At 37.4% G+C, this 20,330-nt stretch overlaps 2 protein-coding genes across 2 annotated transcripts in view; both read right to left on the bottom strand.

Annotated features, from left to right (window-relative positions):
- Window positions 1-616: 616 nt before the first annotated feature.
- Window positions 617-6,054, bottom strand: SYCP3 (synaptonemal complex protein 3). The gene is made up of 4 exons (XM_010182155.1): window positions 5,925-6,054; window positions 4,651-4,726; window positions 3,570-3,604; window positions 617-738 (listed from the first exon to the last, which is right to left on the bottom strand). The coding sequence occupies exons 1-4, from the start codon at window positions 6,052-6,054 to the stop codon at window positions 617-619; spliced, it is 363 nt and encodes a 120-aa protein (XP_010180457.1).
- Window positions 6,055-9,960: 3,906 nt separating this feature from the next.
- Window positions 9,961-20,330, bottom strand: part of GNPTAB (N-acetylglucosamine-1-phosphate transferase, alpha and beta subunits) — a gene marked incomplete at its 5' end in the record, with an annotated part of 13,497 nt that continues 3,127 nt past the window's right edge. The window contains 6 exons of the mRNA XM_010182156.1: window positions 9,961-10,458; window positions 11,658-11,748; window positions 13,140-13,307; window positions 16,972-17,070; window positions 18,840-18,925; window positions 19,488-19,601. Coding sequence (XP_010180458.1) covers window positions 10,381-10,458; window positions 11,658-11,748; window positions 13,140-13,307; window positions 16,972-17,070; window positions 18,840-18,925; window positions 19,488-19,601 — 636 coding nt within the window. The remainder of the gene's footprint in view (window positions 10,459-11,657; window positions 11,749-13,139; window positions 13,308-16,971; window positions 17,071-18,839; window positions 18,926-19,487; window positions 19,602-20,330) is intronic.

Genomic DNA, 20,330 nt, shown 5'->3' on the forward strand with positions numbered 1-20,330 from the left:
TACATAAATATAAATATGTATATATACCTATATAAAAATATACACATATATATAAAACTATAAAAATATATGTAAAACCATCAAGACAGTTACAAGTGTTGCTGACTTTCAGTTTTTAGTTTGCTCTACCAGTAGGATAAGATGTAGTAATTAAATATATCTTCAGAGACAAGAGGAATGTTATGTAGGGTGAAAATTAGTTACAGTGTGGAAATGGAAATTTCTTTCTTAACCAGAATGGTAGAAAAGTTTTATTGAACGTTTTTTCAGTTTTCAAGTAGAACCAGAAAACTCCAACTGAAGTGGAAAAAATAAAAACATGTGTTTAAAAGACAAAAATGACAAAGGTCATTTTCCATAAAGATAAAACAAAAGTAAAACTAGCTCTTCAAGGTACCTTACTCTCAAAATTCCAAATCTTAAGTTTCTCCACTCAAAAGAGAAAGCACTATGCTAAACTTACTACAGTCAGTTTAACAACTGGAGCAGAAATGGAGGACCTGAGCAAATATTTAAGTAGTAGATCCACTACTTGCTATTTAACTCCAAGAAGATGGACCAACTATCTATGCTATTGGGAATTTGTTTTCACAGGTTTGAAAAACAAGAGTAAATGTTACCTTTGCTCCTGCTGTGTTTTCCAAACATTTTCAATCTTCTGGTTACTTGTTTTGAGTGAGGCTTTTGTGTACATTTCTAATCTTTTTCTCTTAGCTAAGAGAGACTTGTTAATATCAGCTAAAAATCAAAGAATATTTAGAAATTAAGGACGCTGGGATACATTGTGCCTTTTATTAAAAACGTTGATTGAGTTACGCTTTGGAGAAGCAAATGAGGTGTGTTCTAATGGAAAGGTGCTAATGTGACCTGGGCTCCTGGCTGCTGTGCTTAGAGTGCCCCTCAACCTGCTGCTGGCACTGGTGATGCAAGTGCTGCTTCCCTAAGCTCCCTCACACCATGACAACAGGCCTCTGGACTTGCAACTACTCATTGCCCAGCCCCACCAACTACTCCAGCATCTGCTTCAAGTCCCACATCTCAGGGGCCAGATCAAACAAGATCTACTATGATGAAGACTCAAGTTTTACTTGCTTTCAGTCTGGGCAGGACAGTAGTGGGTACGGTTCTGAGCAGAAACACACAGTGAATGGAAACCTTCCAGCAGTTTTGAGTCAGGGTGCGGCAGTGCTTCCATTATGTACATTTAAATTTGTTCCTTACACACTGTCTTCATGTGCTCCCCTACTGATTATTATGGTCAAACATGCACTTGGGACTTATCATCCATACAATAAGCACACATACATGCTTGAAACACTAGAAGCACTATCCAATCAGTTCACACTGTGTATCTTCAAACATTATATTTGGACATCTCACAGTCTGTAAATTCTTCATTCAAAGCTAGATATACCTTGCACAAACCTGAGTACAGACATCTTGCTCTTTTCTCTAGTATCTAATGTTTTAGTCACAGCATCAAAATCCTCATTAGTTTAGCTGCATGACTGCAATGGCAGCTCAGAGTTTCCAGACCTTTAAAGAATTCAGTTATGCTGACACTTCTTAATGTTTTTTCTAGAAAAACCATGTTTCAGATTAATATTCAAATGAAGTTTCAGAAATTAATTAAAAGTAGCGATTACCAGCAGTGTGAACATATTAAATGAATGAATGACAAACTGTTTTTCATACTCCAGAGAGATTTAGTACTTTTTAAAAAGTATTCAAGTTAATATAAATATGTTTGTTTCACTATAATTTACATTTGGAGATTTAAGAAACAAATCACAGCTTAAGGTTAATACAGCAATTTCTTTTCCTTCTCACTGTAGATTTCAGGAAACGTTTGTCAAATTTCACTAATTTGCTGAGGCATCTGCCCCTGCTAATGCCAAACCTATTATTTTTGAGCAGACAGCAGCCTCTCTCTGATCCATTCATTCTCCTTCCTTCTGTTTTTGAGTCTCAAATAACAATTCTAGATTTTTATCACTGAAACCCTCCTCCTATATAGACTGCCAGATCTACAATAGCATTCCAATGCTACCTTAACAGCAAAAATCTTAATTCATGGATTAAGGAATTCCTTGAACTCCTCTTTCACGTTAAGATTTACATGCAGGTAATGACTCTACAAAGCATTTTCTTATACAATGAAAGTATTAACCAGCTACTGGATAATACTGGCATTAAAATGGTTTCCCTTCCATAGCTTTTTAATGCTTTGTTACACTGTGTTGTGTATTATAAATTCTTTACAAGTGAAACGTGTTTTCTTTATCTAACCTGTCAGGCTATGATTCTGCCCTTCTACTCTACTCTACTCTGGTGAGACCTCACCTGGAGTACTGCATCCAGCTTTGGAGTCCCCAACACAAAAAGGACACTGAAGTGCTGGAGCATGTGCAGAGGAGGGTCACAAAGATGATAAGAGGGCTGGAGCACCTTTCCTACAAAGACAGGCTGAAAGAGTTGGGCTTGTTCAGCCTAGAGAAGGCTCCAGGGGGACCTTATGGTGACCTTCCAATACCTGAAAGGTGCCTATAAAAAATCTGGGGAAGAGCTGTTCACTAGGGCATGTAGCGATAGGATGAGGGGTAATGGTTTTAAACTAGAAAAGGGGAGATTTAGGTTGGATATTAGGAAAAAGTTCTTCACATGAGGGTGGTAGATCACTGGAACAGGTTGCCCAGAGGGGTGGTGGAGGCCCCATCCCTGGAGATATTCAAGGTCAGGCTTGATGGGGCTCTGAGCAACCTGATCTAGTAACATTGTCACTGCTCACTGCAGGGGGGTGGACTGTGTGATCTTCAAAGGTCCCTTCCAACCCAAACCATTCTATGATTCGATCTAAAATTCAGCTGGAAATTTAACTGCAAGTAAAGCCATCTGAGGAACTGATTATGACTGAACTAAATCCAACAAGGTGACATGCATAAATCTCCCATCACTAGATGCCTGGCATTACTTACTCTTTAGTTCTTCTAGAAACTTGTACTCTTCTTCCTGACTGCTGAAATTCTCTTTTCCACTGATTCCCTGTTCTCTAGATTTCTGCAGGTGCAGAGTACAGACTACTCTCTAGCTCATTCTGTATTGCAACTACAATCTACTTCCAAAATTCCTTGTCTAGAATTAGAGCTATTTATTCTATTTAGCTGCTTGTATCAGCATTTACACACCCCTAATTTCTCACTCAAGTCTTGCAATCCCCCACCTCTTCTACATCATAGTAGCAAAAAGATGAGAAAGACCACCACCTAATTCGTATTGTCCCTTTTCTCTACAATATAATCACTATCTCTTAAACTTCATCTTAAAATTGGAACTGATAATCAAAATCTCATTTTATATGGAGTTGTCCCCTTCTCTTCATTTCCTTTGCTGTTAGATACAACTTTTTTCTGAAAACTGGCTTTTTTGCAGAAATGCTGAACAATGCTACAAAGACTGATCATTTTACGTAAATCTTGAAAGTTACTTTATGGTAAGGAATTACTGCCAGTTCTGCAACTTAAACATGAACTGTTTTAAAAAAAAATATATTAGAATGCAAACATACTTACCTCCAAATCTTTCTAGCATATTCTGTACTTCATCCCTACAAAACAGTGTTTAAAATTTTTATTTGCCCGTTTTCTGACCTTATTCAGGTCTGAATAAGACCTGTCTTATGTGCTTAAAACTAATTTTATTTACATGCCTATTACTTGTAAGCAGTGGCAGAGCTGGTACTGTTCCACAAGATAAAAAAATAACTCTCCTCATGTGAGAGGTCTCTTTTTAGACTAATTTGCTGGGTTTGGTTTTGGTTTTTTTTGTTTGTTTGGGGTTTTGTTTTTGTTTGTTTGTTTTTTAGATTTACTAGAATCCATTAACTTACTCCAAAGACAGTATCAGGAATTAAAGGGTCCTGAGTGAGGGAGGATTGTAAATAAAATTGATCATTCCCTATTAAAAAAAAAACCACAAAAGGTACTTGGAACATTGAATGGAAACAAGTCCATCACATTTAGCATGGCTGGCACAGTAAGAAAAATCCAAGACAAATAACATAACTGTTGATTTTACAACACTTTTAAGATGGTAACACCAGTGTGTAAGGCAGTGGTACAATAGCTGACAAGTCCAAAAAGGGACCTGGTGTGTAAAGAAAATGTTTATCTTATTTTTATATCATCCTCTCTGTAGGATATCACTTTCTTTTTTGAAGAGTAAAAAAATAGGGAGTGGAAACATATTTTCAACTCAACAGCTATAATATTGCTAAAAAACATACAGTTTTTTATTACATTTACACTGCCCATAAATACTGAATTTCATAAGATTTGTATAAATAATTCATTTTTCATGCAATAGTTGGGTCATTTGAAGTACTGTTAGTATCTTCAAGCAACTAAGATCAGAGGGGAAAAAATTAAGGAAATTATCAACAATTAGGGTAAGACTTAAATCATCTTTTGAAAGAAACAAGAATTTTAATAACTCACACAAGTATTTCAACTTTTTATGGATGTTCAAAAGTATCTACAAATAAACTGCATAATTACTACTTTTAAAATACTACTTTTTTTTAACCTACAATTGCTGTATAATCTGTCACTTGATTTTTAATCAAATACTAAAAAAAATAAATCTTAGCCTTACCCCACATCATCTGGAACCACAACAGTATTCACCAAAGGTCTTTTCTTTCCATGTTTGTCCATTACTGGTGCTTTACCTTAACACAAATTTCAAAAATATTTACTAAAATATCTTGTATTTTGTGGGGATCTCTGAATTATTAAAAGTGTAATTACTTTTCTGCAATGTCACTTCCCTGAACATGTCTCATGGATCTCAGTTCCCATCCATAACACATGCAGCTCCTAAAACTTTGAACCTGGAGTTGACAGATGGTGTTGAATTATTCTGCAAGGCTACATTTGAGCTGGCACTGCCCTGAGTTCCTCTAGACTGGTCTCAACCCGTTTTAGTTTCTCTGTCCACTGCTATACAATTACACCCCACTCACAATATAAAAATCATCAGAAAGGTAAAAATAATCTAAAAATTTAAAAACCTCAATGTGGAAGAATTTCACTTTTCTGTAAGTGTATTTACAGTAAAACATATTTGTTACTGTAAAATAAATACTGAAATTGTGTACTGTGACCTTTGAAAAAGCATAATAATGAATAGATACGCATATTTCTTCAAAAAATAAAAATCCTTGGTGGTCAAATTTCTACTAACAAGGTGGGGGGGTGGGAAGGGGAGGCATTTAGTCTAAACAAATGAAGGAGAGAAATTAAGAAACAAACCCAGACATAGCTGCTGAAAGATAAAAATCCAGAAATGGAGTTACATCAAACTTCACAAAAAAATCATCCTGTGATGAATGAGAACTGCATCTTTAAGCAAAGTCCACTTCTTTATGACACTCAAAATTAAACAGGAATCCCTTGGTTGACTTCTTTTTTCCTCAGCTTCCTCTGTTTGTTCCTCTTTCTTTTCTTTGGTTCAGATTCTTCCTGAAGTACTCTTAACCCTCCCAGCATTAAGACTCCAACTACCTTGCCTGACTTAGCACTCCATACAGGCAGAGCTCTTCCTCTGTTCTGTCCTGATCTCACAATGTCACATGCAGCCAGGCGATAGGAGGATACGGCATTAATCTAAGTTAACAAAATCACATAACAGAATCCTACTCTGTTAAGACTTCACCTATACTTTTAGGACATCATAGTGCACTATACAGAGGTATTAATTCTACTGTGTTTTCTTCTTTTACCAATCGAGATTATACAATAGGAGGCCAGCTGTCACAAACATTACAAACCATGTTTACTCTGGCACTTGCTAACATGGAAGTGTCTTCATTTCTATTCATAACAATTCACTTAAAAAAAAATACATTAAAAAAATCATATAAGCACCTTCTCTAATATCTTCCTCTGATCCACTCAGATCTTTTCTTTCCTCCTTAAAATCATAATCAGGTAAGGCTTGATCTTCCTGTGCTGGTTTAGCAGCTTTTCCTCCATGCTTTCTTCCTGATGGTGCCATTATGAGATTTTCTTCCTACTGAAACTGCTGTATTTGTTACTTAACTTTCCCCAAAATACTTCAAAGAAAAATATGTTTTCATGCTTACATTGACCTGTTACAGACACTCCTGTAACAGTCTCCACCTGTAAGGATATTCAAGCAGTCAAACTGTTTTAGTTTTGAGGTAATCCACAAGGTAAAAAAATTAACAGGGCTAATAGGTACATACTTGATTCTGCTGAAAAACAAGGAAGTAGATTATGCACCTTCTGAAAGGTGCCTGCCTGCTGGGCTTCCATAATGTTTATTATGTATTTTATCATATCCAGTGTGGCACTGCCCAAAAGCTATGCCAATATTCTATCTTACAAAATATGGAAATGATAAAACATAAAGAACAATCTGGTTCTACAACCCACCCCACACTAGACAGAAAAATATACACACGCACATGTTATGTTTAAAAATCATGGGAGAGTTACTTTCTGAATTATCTTTCTTTTTAGCTATTATGCCTTTGCATTTTGTAATGTAACTAATGCAGTTTCTGAATTTTTTACAAATACACTGCCCTCTCAAAAAAACCCATTGATTTCCTTACTTCAGTAATACTAATTTTTATATATTGTGTATTTTTAGAAATACCCAAGGAGTAAAATATCTATCTAGGAGGAAAAGAGCATAGTTGTAATCATTAAATGCAAGAGTAACAAAATAAAATCATTCTTCCTTAGCACTTTATCAACAATAGAAATAATATATGACAGGAAATAGCTAGCTAATGAATCCTTGCTGAAATATTTCTTCTCTTGCTACCTTTACTAGCAAGGGGTATGAAGCATTTCAAGTGTTACATGGCATATCTTTAAATATTCAGAAAATATCAGGATTACTTGGAAGATGGAAAGAATACAGAAAAAAAATATCAGCTACAAGTACCCTGTTATCCCAAATAAGCAAGATGTGAGCCAGCAGTGGATAAACTTCTCATTCTAGGTGCAATTCAACACAGCTAAAAAGATCAGTAAGCGTTCCACAAGCCAAGGCAAAGATTGATCTGAAAATTTAGTTAACACACTGAAATTAAGCAGTCCATTAAAGATCTTTTGAATTTCCAGGACTGTGAAGTTCCCTCAATGTAATAGCTTCCTCACGTACTTGAGTTTCCCATTTCTGTTTCCATAGCTATGAAAATATATTGGGTATATACAATGTGATCACACTAAGCTACTAAGTAAGGAACACTGCTTTTTAATATTCAGTTTTTTCTGTGGTTGATGCTTCTCTACATAGTATCAAGTGAAGATTTTTAGATGTCGTAAGTTTCTTTAAAAAAATAACCCCAAACCTCTTTAAATTAAAAATTTAAATGGAAAATCAAAAGCTCTTGCATGAAAATTATCCTCAAATGACAGAAAATTCACAAGATGCATTCTGCTTTTCAACTACTGCAGCTGTTGAAAACATGATTTAAGGAGGAAAGTATTAGTACACCATCTGGCTGTGCATATCTCTGTGCTGCCAAAGTGCTTCAACTTTAAACTGTTGAATATGTATTTTATCACACATACAGACCCTTTGCAGTGAATATCAGTATACAAAGCAGAACTCCTCAGTCCCTCCATACACTGAGAAACAGTCTTGCCACCTGACAACCCCAGAGTGCCTTCACCCATCCCATGTAGCTACCTGCTTTAGCCAGTTCAAGTATCTTCAATCCACAGTTGGTTTTTTAACTATTTTTCACCTCCTTTTTTCACCCTGCCCAAAAATATGTGAAGCAAACCGATATTTGTGTGAATCTCCTATGTGGGCATTTTCCCCATGGGAGACCACCTGCTTCTACCTCAGGGCAGCAAGGGAGACTCGGGCCCACACCACACCACACCACACCACCACAGGTTTTGAGGGGAAGCCACTGAAGCATCAAAGGCTGAGGGGCACCGCAGTGTCCTAATCCCGTTCCTTAACTCTCCGCCCCACCACCGCCTTTCATCTCTCTACCTCTGCTCTGCAATGGGCTCTTCACTCTCACCGCCTGGACTCCGCCGCTGCCTCACAGGGAGGGGAGCCCACCAGCGGCGGAGAGAGTAGGCACCTCACCCGCTCCCGCGGGTGGGAGGGAAACCCCGCTTCGCCCAAAGCCCCTCATCCCAGGTGGCACCAGAGCCTCCCGCAGCCCCCACGCACACTCCGGCACAGCCGCACCTCCTCAAGGCGAGAGACTCTGACGAGGACGATGAGACGCACCTACACCCCAGCACCACCCGCCCCCAAGAAAAAGGCGGGAACTCGGGCGGGCGCATGCGCAGTACCACCCCTGTGGGGGCCCCCAGGAGCGGTAGCTGGTGCCCAGGTCGGGCCGTTGTGCATTAAACTAGTTATCCATTTCTATTTTTTTTTTTGTTAATAGAAATAGCTTTAATTTCTCATTCAGGGAGGTAGCACCTCCACTGAAGCACTTTTACTTTTCCAATTCCCTCCTTCATCCCACTGGCAGGAGTGAGCGAGCGAGCAGCTGGATGGGTGCTTAGTTGCCACGGCAGTACTGTTCACATTTTGTCTTGCTTCCCTTGCTTGCTTTTTTTCCCAGGTACCGCGCTCATACATTTTAGCAGTGATTTTCACTGAGAAACACCCACTAAGTTTATGCTACATCTTTTGGCTAAAACGAAATGCCATGAACTTGCCTTCAAAACTGCTTAAAAATGAACTGCAGTAACAGATGAGCTACCTATGCAAACCATTTACTCATTACTTCAGAAAAAAAAAAAACTGCCTTAAAATTTAGCCACGTTTTTCCAACTATTTTGATTAAAATCCCAAATGCTAGTTAAAAAAATAAAAAATAAAAAAACCAACCCAAAAAACCCAGATCCGAGTCAAACTTGAATCTAACAGTTTGAAGTGTAAGAAGCTATCAAAGCTTTCTTATAATTCTTAAAATGTCTCCTTTTCTGCTAGTCTGAAGTAGTCTAGACTTAAACTACCTATATTTAAATTTCTGTAAATATATTGCTAACGTGAAATACAACATTAATAAGTGCTTGCATTTTTACAGTGCTCAGAAGTTTGATTCTACTTTGCAAATCAATTCATGCTTCAAATTAATATTAAATTATTATTACTCTTGGAAGTTTTTAAGGGAAAAAAATAACTTTTAACATAAAGATTCATACACATTAATGGCTAATTTATCAAAATGGGTAAGTTCTGGGTTACTTTAAAAGAGAAACAACAGACAAAACTTTTATCACATTTTAGTGAATTTCAAAGCAAACCAAGTATCTTACAATACATATGCACATACATTTTTTACATCATCTGATTACAAAAATTAATGCTTTTTTGAATACTGCTAGTAAAATTAACTGAAGATACACCACCAAAAATTTCTGCTTGAAAATATTCAGTATCATTTCCCACATAAAACCACAGTATTCCGATGTCTCAGCAAAATACAAGGCCAAACCCTGTCAAATTTAAAAACAGCAAGCTTCATATGTCAGTACAAATATTTTCTTAAGTGAAACACTGCTCCCATACATTGCTACATTAAAACAGTTTGTTATCCATTCATGTAGAGAGGCACTTTTGCTTTCACATTTACAATGCTTGTAAAATACTATACCTTGATCATTTTCATTTGATTACAACCCTCTCTTTGTAATCAAATCAAGAAATACCACCACTGTATTCTTTGGAATATAATACACCACATATAAAGTATCTTTCAAATAACCATTAGTTGTTCTTTTAATGTGTATCTTTTATAGCATACATTTCTTCCAAAACCCAATTAAACACTACAAATTGGGGAGTTAATTGTTGCTGTGCTTCAAGGAATGCCAACATCAATAAATGTATGCTTACTCTAAATTACATGTTACATAATTCTCAATTTTCCCGTAGGGCTAAAAAAGCAGCAGCGACAAAAATTTGCAAGATGTTTCGGAATGCAAGATCAAGGACCTGTTCAGTTGATCCCAAACAACTTTGCCTTCCAACGGTTTATCTAGTTGGCAACATCCACTGCAATAAATGCAGCTACATTTCTTTAGGTAACCCTTTTTATAAAAAAGGATAACACGGCCATGAACTAACAGTTGTAAAGTAAGATCTGTTGAAAACTTCCTATGTACAAGTTTTCTGCATTTCTTTTGTTGTTTTGCACTGTCACAGCTCCAGCAGCTTGTATATTATGAAGAGTAACTGTAGATGCATGATTTTTTTTTTAATCATATCAATGTCGTTAAATGTCAAATCATAAAAGACACTTATGAGAGACAAAGTTTAAATGCTTAGCACATCTTGAGGTAGACTGATCTCCAAAATAAAGCTCTTCTACACTTTGATTCGTTCATGACCAACTTCCTTTTGGATCCTTCTCCTTGGAAAAAACTTCCGTTTAAGTGCAATTAGCTGAGGAGAGAAAAAAAACCCACAATATTTAGTTCTCTGCAAGGCTAGAAGTGCACAGATGGTGAGGCTTTCAAACTAGAAACTGTAACATCTGTACCATCCATAGTAAGGCAGGCAATATTGTCCTTTTTTATTTTTTTCTTCTCCCCCTCACTGCACAGGAAAAAAGTTATTTTCTCAAATTCATCTATTAGGCGTGCACATTTTTCCACTGGACTTCTCAATAACCAGATTACAAGCAGAAAGCGAAAGATACAGTATGCCCATATTCTGATTATTTTATTTGTGTATTCAAATTAATATAACATCAAGCTACATTCGGTTTCTAAAAGGTCAACACAAAGCTGACATCTTAAAACCGTATTTATATACCTAGCTGTACTACCGAGCTAAGTACCCCTTTCTGAAACCAAGTTACTAGCGGAGGGCAAGTTTTCTAATGGAGGGCAAGTTTCCTGATATGCACAAAAGGCTGAAAATCAAGGGAAAGATTCATGCAAAAGTTACAGGTGGGAAAAAAAAATAATAATCAAAAGCCAACCTTTCAAGAATTACACCCTCTTCATCAGACCACGGAAAGGGTTACTTAAGGCCCCAACCTGCAAAGAATTACCCATATGATTTGTTCCATTGACTCCCTCTAAGTTTAGCAGGATTAATCATGTTCAAGAAAGCCATTTTATGCTTGCAGAAGAGGAGGTTGTTTTTTTTCCTTCCTGTTGGATTCAAAACCGTTTGAATTCAATAGGAGTCTTTGCAATTACTTGGGGATGAGATTTAGGCAGGGCCTCTAAATACCTTAAGATTCTCTTTAAGACTAGAGTATTGCTATTACTTGAATTTTCTTCTCCTGTTGACTTCGCACTCTTACCAGCAAGACCAAGAATTTCCAAAAGCGATTACTGATTTTAAGCATCCAAATTTAGCAAACTGATAAGGGATTTGGCAGTCACAAGGCACCTGAAAAGGGAATACCACTCTTCTTCTCCCCCATATGACTCTCTTTTGAGGGAACCTCCATATGCTGACTTAAAAATTGAAGCAACCTAATCTTGTGTCATGTAACATCTTTACTTCCTTTATGAAGGAAAAATCCTAGCTACTTTTCAAAACCTATTTTCAAAAAAATCCATCTTATGTTATCCTGAAGATACAGCAACCTACTAAGTATTATAAATTTGGTAAGATATTAATTTTACCTGTTCAGCAAAAAATGAGATGACTGTAAATACAATAAGTGTTACTAGAACACAATGGGTCCAGAATTTGAGCTTGTCTCTATATGCCCTCCTGCACAAAGAAAGACACAGAAAAACAGTTTCATATATTACAAATGCAAATATATAAAGAGTTTCCACAAAACAGGCAAAGAAAGTTTTTTCCAGTACTTCAAGGATGGCTAGAAAGAGGATGGAGGTGCTCTCCACATAAGGCCACATGGAGAGGACAAGAGGCAATAAGTACAAGTCGGACTGGACGAAGTTTCACAGAATCATAGAACACCAGGTTGGAAGGGACCACAAGGATCACCTAGTCCGACCTTTCAAGGTAAAAAGTACAGTTTAAATGATATGAGTCACCTTGATATAAGAACTTTTTTATTATTTTTTTTTACAGTGAGAACAATAATTCACTGGAACAACCTCCCCAGGGACGCGGTGGAGTTCCCACCACTGGAGGTTTTCAAGATGCGACTGGACAGGGTGCTTGATAATGTCATCTAAGCTCCCTTTCCCACAAAATGTTGGGACAGATGATCTTTCGAGGTCCTTTCCAAGCTGGGCTGCCCTATGATTCTGGAAAACATTTTGATAAACAGAGACTTCCACCAGCATTTTGGCATTCTTTAACCCACTCTGGTAGAAATATGGTTTGGCTACAGACAAGTCAAAATAAAGCTAGCAAAGTCTTGATGGATGTCCTCAAAAAGGGAGACAACAGTATGTCTACTCCTCCAGCCCAAATTTCTACAGCTAACTGCTGAAATGGGTTTGCCTCCCCTCCCTCAGTCATTTAGCAATGGCAGGGCTTGTAGCACTACAATCACTGCACCTGCCAGCCTTTTGTTTGTATTCTCAAATCAATTGCCCCAATTTCTGAAGTTATTATTTATAAAATGGCAAGAGGTAAAACTTACATAAAAATTTCATACATTAAGTAAAAATGAGACACATGTATCTTTTCTGATGATTATCCAGCTGATTATTGCTGTCTGACAGATTTAAAAAAAAAAAATCACTTAGTGAGAAATGTAACAGTTTATATTCTTCAATCTGAACATGAGGAAAAACGTTTTCATTGTAAGAGTTACAGAGCACTGGAACAGGCTGCCCAGAGAGGCTGTGGAGTCTCCTTCTCTGGAGACATTCAAAACCCGCCTGGGCGCATTCCTGTGTGACCTAGTTTAGGTGATCCTGCTCTGGCAGGGGGGTTGGACTGGGTGGTCTTTCGAGGTCCCTTCCAACTCCTAATATTCTGTGATTCTGTGATATTACCCCCCACACTTTTTCTTTGAAGTAGGTTAGGGCAAATCAGTGAACTATTAATGACTATGAGCACTAAAAAACCCAAATCCTGCAAACCTTAAATTTTAGTCCATTAAAATCTCTTCACATCTAGCAGCATGTTCTATAATTATATGCTATTGCACTACAATATTGAAGAGAACCTGTGTAACATACCATTCTTGCAGTTCATGCATGTGAAGGAAGCGATTCCGATATTCTCTTGGCAGTTCAAATTGGGAAGGTATGGGAAACATTGATTCATAGAAATCCCGAAGCACCGCTTTCACGGTCTGAGCATCCTTATGATTGTGATCAATATTGTCATTTAGGCAAACAAACTTCCTAAAAAGCAAGAAGTCTTTTTTAGAACATCTCCTTTAATAATATGGCATAGGTGTTGGCAAACCAAGAACACAAACAGAATCCTTTTAAACAAAATTCACACAGTATCCTTTTAAAATACAATGGATATATTTGATACTGGTAATCAGTTTCTTTATTGCTGCATTATTTGAAATGAATTTGATTTTAATTCTGAGAGCACCAGGGCTGACAGCGAGTCAAAACACCCGAGGAATCCAATGACAAGCCCTTTTCTCTCTCTCTCTTCTACTTATATAATGCTGCCACCTAATGGGCACTAGTATGCATCATCCCAGAGCCCACCACCGGATACAGACAGCAGGTTAGAAGGCCAGTATTACGATTTGGGTAAGGGTTTTTATAGTTTTAAATAAAGTATCATGAGTAAAGTATCCTGAATAACAGAATGAGCTCCACTGTATGAGGTAAACATACTAAATTATTAGTATTTTACTGTGTATGCTCTTCAGAGAAAGTCAACCTAAAAAAAAAAAAACTATAGAAGGTTGTACAAGAGAAGGCCAAAGCTTGGTCCCCAGGCTTTGAGTTACTGAGAACACTGTATAAACTGGGCAGAATACGACCTGAATCACAGACCCAAAGTTGAACTTCTATAATCAACCAAAATAAAAAGTGACAACAACCCGCACAAAATTTATACAGAAATCACTGTGACCAAATAAGCATGCTCCCAATGATGCCTCTTGCAGGGAGTTATTTCTTAGATTGTTGTGTGTTTCTTATACAAGTTACTGCAAATTATTGAAAATAAAGCAGCAGCTAGTGTGCTAGTCTGCTATGTACCCTTGGTCACTCTGACCTGGTACTTGACAACAAAAATTCCTTTTCCCATATATGGGCAAGATTACGTGCGACATTTATATTGCGAGACACAAAACCCTTATATTTTCCCCAGAGGGAGAAATCGTATCTGGTGACATATGCCTTGTAATTGCTAACCTTTGCAAATAAGTATTCTCCATAGTATGGCGTGCTCTTTCAAAGAGCAGAGTTCAGGCTTCCTACATGAAGCTGGAAATAAGCAGAACTCTGGAGCACATGGATAGGTCTACACAGGGCATTACCGCTTTTCCTCAGTCTGTACTGAATCTGCCGCAATTGGTAACCTTGGTCTCTAGACAATTACGTGCAGAGGACAAGCAGCCGTCCAAACTGCTACATCTGAGAAGAACAAAATACACCTCTCCTCTTCAAAGACGAGCAGGCTATATCTACACCATCAAGTAATACTATGCAAAGCAGCTGGTTATGGCAATCATATGTCTCCACCATAAGCATTTTAGGAGTTCACTCCGGACTATCCCTGACCTCGTCCCTTGGACTGGCAGCTCATTAGTCCTGGGAATGCAGTAGCTGCACTCCTGGAGCATATATCCCTGCTTAGCTTCATCTGAACAAGATGCAGTTTACAGACTCAGAGGCTGCTACACAAAGCAAACCAAAGCACAGAAAGTAGGAGCGATGAGGATATTAACCTGCTTCAAATGGAAGAGACTGTTTTAATCCATTCAAAAGAAACCAAATCTGAAATTCCTTTGGATATTCCAAAATTAATACCTAGATAATTAAGGCTCACTTTTCCTTAAGGATGAAAAAAAAACCAACCAAAACATTTTAGGCAGATCAGTAAGAGAACAATACTTTTAGTTCATCCCAAGAGAGGCACTGAATACCTGCTTTTAGAGACTGCGCACAATTATGTTGTTTTACACGCAGGGAAAACATGGCAAAGAGAAGGAAATGGCATTCCTATATAGCCATGCCAGCTCTCCTTTGCTGACAAGATATGACTACAGTGCTGCACTATACTTTGCAGGAATACAGCTCAAGCAATTGACTCAGCCTCACTTCATGAGCCTGGAACTACAGGAACAGTCTGGAACTACAGGACACTACAGTTCCTTCAGAAAAAAACAAACAAACAAACAAACATACATAAAAGCCAAAAGGGTATACATATATGGAGTCCCAGGGTGAGTCCCTAACAGCATGCCAGTGCATCATAGGAAAATTAGGGAAGATTCAAGACAGATCAGCTCACCTGCCTTATAAAGTTTGATGAGGCTCCTGAGACAACTATCTAGACACCCTTACTCAAACACATCCTCATCTAAGGATGTAATCACTCCATAGAACAGGCAGCTCCATTTTAAGTTGCTAGAAGGTCTCAATCCATTAGGCGTACTCATGCCACAACTAACACAGCATCAGGATCAAGTCTGACATCAGCAACCACCCTTTAAAATAAGAAGCCAGCAATTGCAAGCATGAACTTGAGCACTGAAGGTGAGAAACTCGTGTTACATGCCCTTCTTGGGCCTAGCAAGGCAAAAAGTCCTAGCCAGCAGGTACAAAGAAATGAAGAAGGAAGAGGAAGCAGCAGGATGAGTTAGGGCACTGTCACTTTTCTTTTGAACCAGGTCATTATGGGAACTGGAAAGCAGGAGTTACATGGCCAGAGGATATTCTTGTAAGGAGGAGCAATAGATAGAAACTATCTTCAGCTGGAAAGTGTCTCAAGACTGGCATTCCCCTTTCTGAACAAATGACCTAGCAAGTAGTACAGTGTAAGAGGCAAGTGAAAACCTGCTCTTTTTATCTACAAATGCAAATAATGGAGTAGCTTTACAGGTCTCCAAGATTACCCAATAGCTTGCTATGACCTACAGGAGGAGGTTTTATTTTCCCTGGCCCAAGGTACCTGGTCCTACTTTCCTCCTTGCTCTGTTTTTTGACACTTGTCAGACACTTCCTTGAAGCCAAACTCATTAAATTGGCAGAGAACTCTCTACATTTCTGAAGACAGAAGCAAGATGCAAGATAAAAGTGTACAAATGAGACCAAGGAAGGAGAGGAGATGGGTGGAAGCACTGTTTCACTTCTAAGTCAGCTTGCTATTACATTATCTCACCATGTCTCATTGAATCGCAGTCTTGTGCAATGGGCTCAGGACTACAGTTAAATGCTTCTGCAGAGCAGACTCAGACTTGAGTCTCAAATATACCAACGTTTGCTTTGCAAGGTGGCTGCTGTAAAATGTATTCCAGGACATTTATTTTCCCCATTGAACACTACAGAGTCTACTCTCATATTTGCGTATCTAAACCTTTCACCACTGCAGAGCGGAGAAACAGCCTTGACTGTTTGTCACCAAACTATTAACAAAAAAATAAGTATCTCTTCCCATGTTGTAACAGAGCATGAAAGCATAATAGATGCTTTTGTAACTGATTTTGTAACAAAATAATCCACACCTAAATTTTATTTTAAAATCGCTATGTAAAGCGGATCAAAATCCTCTTCCTTTAAAATAAAATTGCCTGCAATATAAACTGTATGCCTTCCAGAATGGCAAAAATGAAGCCTCAAAAAGAGCTATGTTTTCAAAGGTTTTAGATATACAAAAATGTAACAAATTAATTAAATAACCCCCTAGCATAACAGAGAGCAGTCACTTAAAGAGTAAAAACTAGAAGTAGTTTTGGTTAAAATCGGTCTTACCTTGTAAGACAGTGTGAAATACACGGCAATAAATTATTTTTCCAACACACAAACAGTTTAAACAGTTGAAGCAAAAAATTAAAACCGCCTTAAAACTTCATAAAATCAAGAAGCAGGATACCTGGGATTTTTTCGTATGTCATCCAGCTGACCAACTACATGAGAAACATTTGTGCGAATCATTTTGAAGGCAATTTCCTCTTCTCCCATGATTTCAAACCTTGTCAAAATAATATTTATATATCAATAAAACAACCTGAAGTCAGGTTCAATAAATATTAACCTTTTATTTAATAACTTATTTCTGACTGCCCAACTTTCATTACAATTTGGCACTTGCTTTCTATCAGTATATTAATGTTTTTCAGCTAATGCTCTAATACAGAGCCACTTTCCTATAGATTAGTAGCCACCCATAAATTAAAGAACTAAATTCTAATACAAAGTATATAAGCTACAAGTTTTAGCATAAATGTAACAACTGAGACTAGATGTAATACTTACTATCCTATGTACTTTATTAAAAAAAATACAATTTACAACTGTCATTTATAATTACATTTCAGACATAAGAAAACATGTTCCTATTTTGCAGTCACTAACTCCAGAAAAATCATAGAAGAAAATTACAGAAGAATGTATAAAACTACAGCCTTAAATACAAATAAAACCGTCCTCACATACCTAATCAATAACTTACAAACAAGTATATGAAATGCAAAAGTATTATATCATCTCTGAAGGGTATCTTGAGTTTGAAAGAGAATTTAACTCTAGTTTAACAGTCTGACTAGAGGTACCACAATTATACTTTTCACCTGTCTTATCTTGATATAAGAAAATACCCTGGATGCTCCTTGAAGTCTTACCTGGGAACATACTCAGTTACAAAGCTTCCAAAAATAATAACACAGCTATTTAATATTAGAGTTCAACAGAACAAAAGAGCAGTGTATATCCTAATGTTAGAAATACATTACAATAAGTCTGTTTGAGTACAGAAAATCCTTGCCCCCACCTCAATGGTTTTCAATGTCATCCATTGTGTCAGCTTTTCATTTTTAGCATAAACTCTCCTGGGAAGGGAATTATTTATAAAGCTTACAGCACAACTTGAGGTACTAGGAATTAATGTATAACAATGTCCAAAAGCTGCCCTAAGCAGCATCTGTAATCTCCTTTCATTCTACAGTTTTATTTGACTTTGTAGCCACTCCTGGGGCAACTGTGTGATTCAGAGACTCCCCATCACTCTCCCTGACCCACCACCGCTGGTGAGGCGATGCACAGGAGCCAGGGCTGTAAGCTCCACACCTGCAAACAACCTCACTGGAGTGCAGTAGGTTTGCAGGTTTCAGAGAAGAAAGATCAGAGAAAACCCGACCTCAGGCACATCTGCACAAGTAGCAAACCTATGGACAGGAGCATGGTTTGTCTTGCCCTTTCCAAAAGGGGCAGGAAACCTTTTTCTTCTCCCCCTCCCTCTCTAATTAAATGTCACTCCTCCTCCTTGCAGGTAAACTACAAGCTTGTTAGGGCCAAAATGTTTTTTGTTCTTTTCTTTTTAAGCTTCAGTAGAAGAAAGGATGAAGCAGATTTACAACTTTGAGGTACAGGACAGACCATTTCCTCCTTTTTATGTTACTTCAGCTGCCCTCACTCACTACGTATATTCAGTTTATATAGCCATCTAAAGATATACTGGATTACTGTTGTACAACACAAATTAGGATCTGGCCCAGGACGACAAGTAGCACAGGAATGAATACTTAGTCTACTAAATAAGAAACTATGAAAAAAAAATCACATCATTCTGCACAATGAAACATACATAAGTAGATACCAGTATGTTTCTTCAGTTTCACTGTAAAAATAAATTGAGCTAAGATTTGTTAACACACACATAACATCTTTGATCATGTAGGTACTTATATCTCTTATTGCTTTACAAAACCTAGCATGAGTTTTCAAAGGACTGTAACAACATACCTGTATTTGTTTTTGTCCTTGTACGCCTTACGAATTCTGTCAGTCACAGGTTTACAATTAGTCACTAGGTTTTTTGTTACTGGAGGCTGAAAGAAAATAGATTATAGGTTACTGAAAATTACAGACTCTGTTATAAAGATGTACTTTGTAGAAAACTTATATTACAGCTAGAAAAGCGTGTGTATCCTTTACTCTCCTGGAATGAGAAGCAATAGTTTCTCAATCAACTGCTGAGTGGAAAAACAAAACAAAACAAAAGATACAGGTGTATAAAAACATTATTTTCTATCCATACAAATATTATAGGAAAAATACATATTATTTTTGCAAAAACACTGCAACTTCTAGGTTTCATCCTCAAAAAATATGCAGAAATTGTAACTCATTTGACAGCTTTGACATTCCTCTGGTAGAGGCCACCAGTAACACTGGCCAGGCAAACTCTGCAGAACAGCTGATACACATTAGGCCTGATTACTATCACAAGCTATGTTGAAACAATTCTGGGAAATAAAAAGCCTACTCTCAAGGGATATTTCTATGGTAGTACACTCATTCCAAGAAATTTAGCTGTTGCAGAAAACAGAAGCACAGTAAATACATGCTTTGCAAAGAAAGCAACCATATTTTAAGACCAATGTTTCTTACCAGATTGGGATCATAATATGCTTCCTGAGTTGGTGGAATGACATGGATCTGAGTGATGTTGGCAGGAAGAGCTTTAGAGCAATTTATTAGCATTTGTTCTAGACCTGTCAAATCCTAACAGAAAGAGAAGAAAAAAGAAGATAATCCTGTTTTTTCACTGACATAATTCTAAAGGGTGCACAGACATATTTAATGTTACCTGTGTAACAAATTCCCATGCTATTGTTGGAAAAAGACGACTTATTATACAGCAGAACCCACTTCAATCACTGCTGAAGTCAGTGGGACTCCCTATATGCCTAAAGTAAAACAAATGCTCAGTACGTAGTTAAACTGAGACCAGATAAAGCAAGACAATGTCATTTTCATTTAAGAATGGAAAACACACCTTTACTGATGATGTCAGGGCAGTACAGAATTCCCAGACTAGCAGTTGCATATTAAATCCCAAATCAAGCAAGCAAACAGAAAAGTGAACTGAAAGGAGAGGAAGTTTTTCCAGCTAAGGTACAGGTCAGGAAGACACTAAGGGAGGGCGGTGCTCCAGCTATGCCAATGATTTTAAGTGCTATTTCAAGAACAATTATTTTATTGGTTTGTGCCAATTCCACTCTGTAAAGTGAAAACAGCACACTATGTTCCCTCTTAACTGTTTCTAAGACTGTAAATTCTACGAAGACCACATCTCTCTGTTTACAGGTTCCCAGAAAAACAGAAATGTGAATCTTCGTATATGATCACAGTATTTACTAGTATGACTTCTTTGCTACCCTTTTTCTCAATTCTTTCATTAGTTCCTCAGGGCAAGGACTGTCTTACACCATGTGCAAGAACAAGAGTAAG

Source organism: Mesitornis unicolor, unplaced genomic scaffold (genome assembly GCF_000695765.1).
Source record: "Mesitornis unicolor isolate BGI_N332 unplaced genomic scaffold, ASM69576v1 scaffold50023, whole genome shotgun sequence".
NCBI classification, from domain to species: Eukaryota; Metazoa; Chordata; class Aves; order Mesitornithiformes; family Mesitornithidae; genus Mesitornis; species Mesitornis unicolor.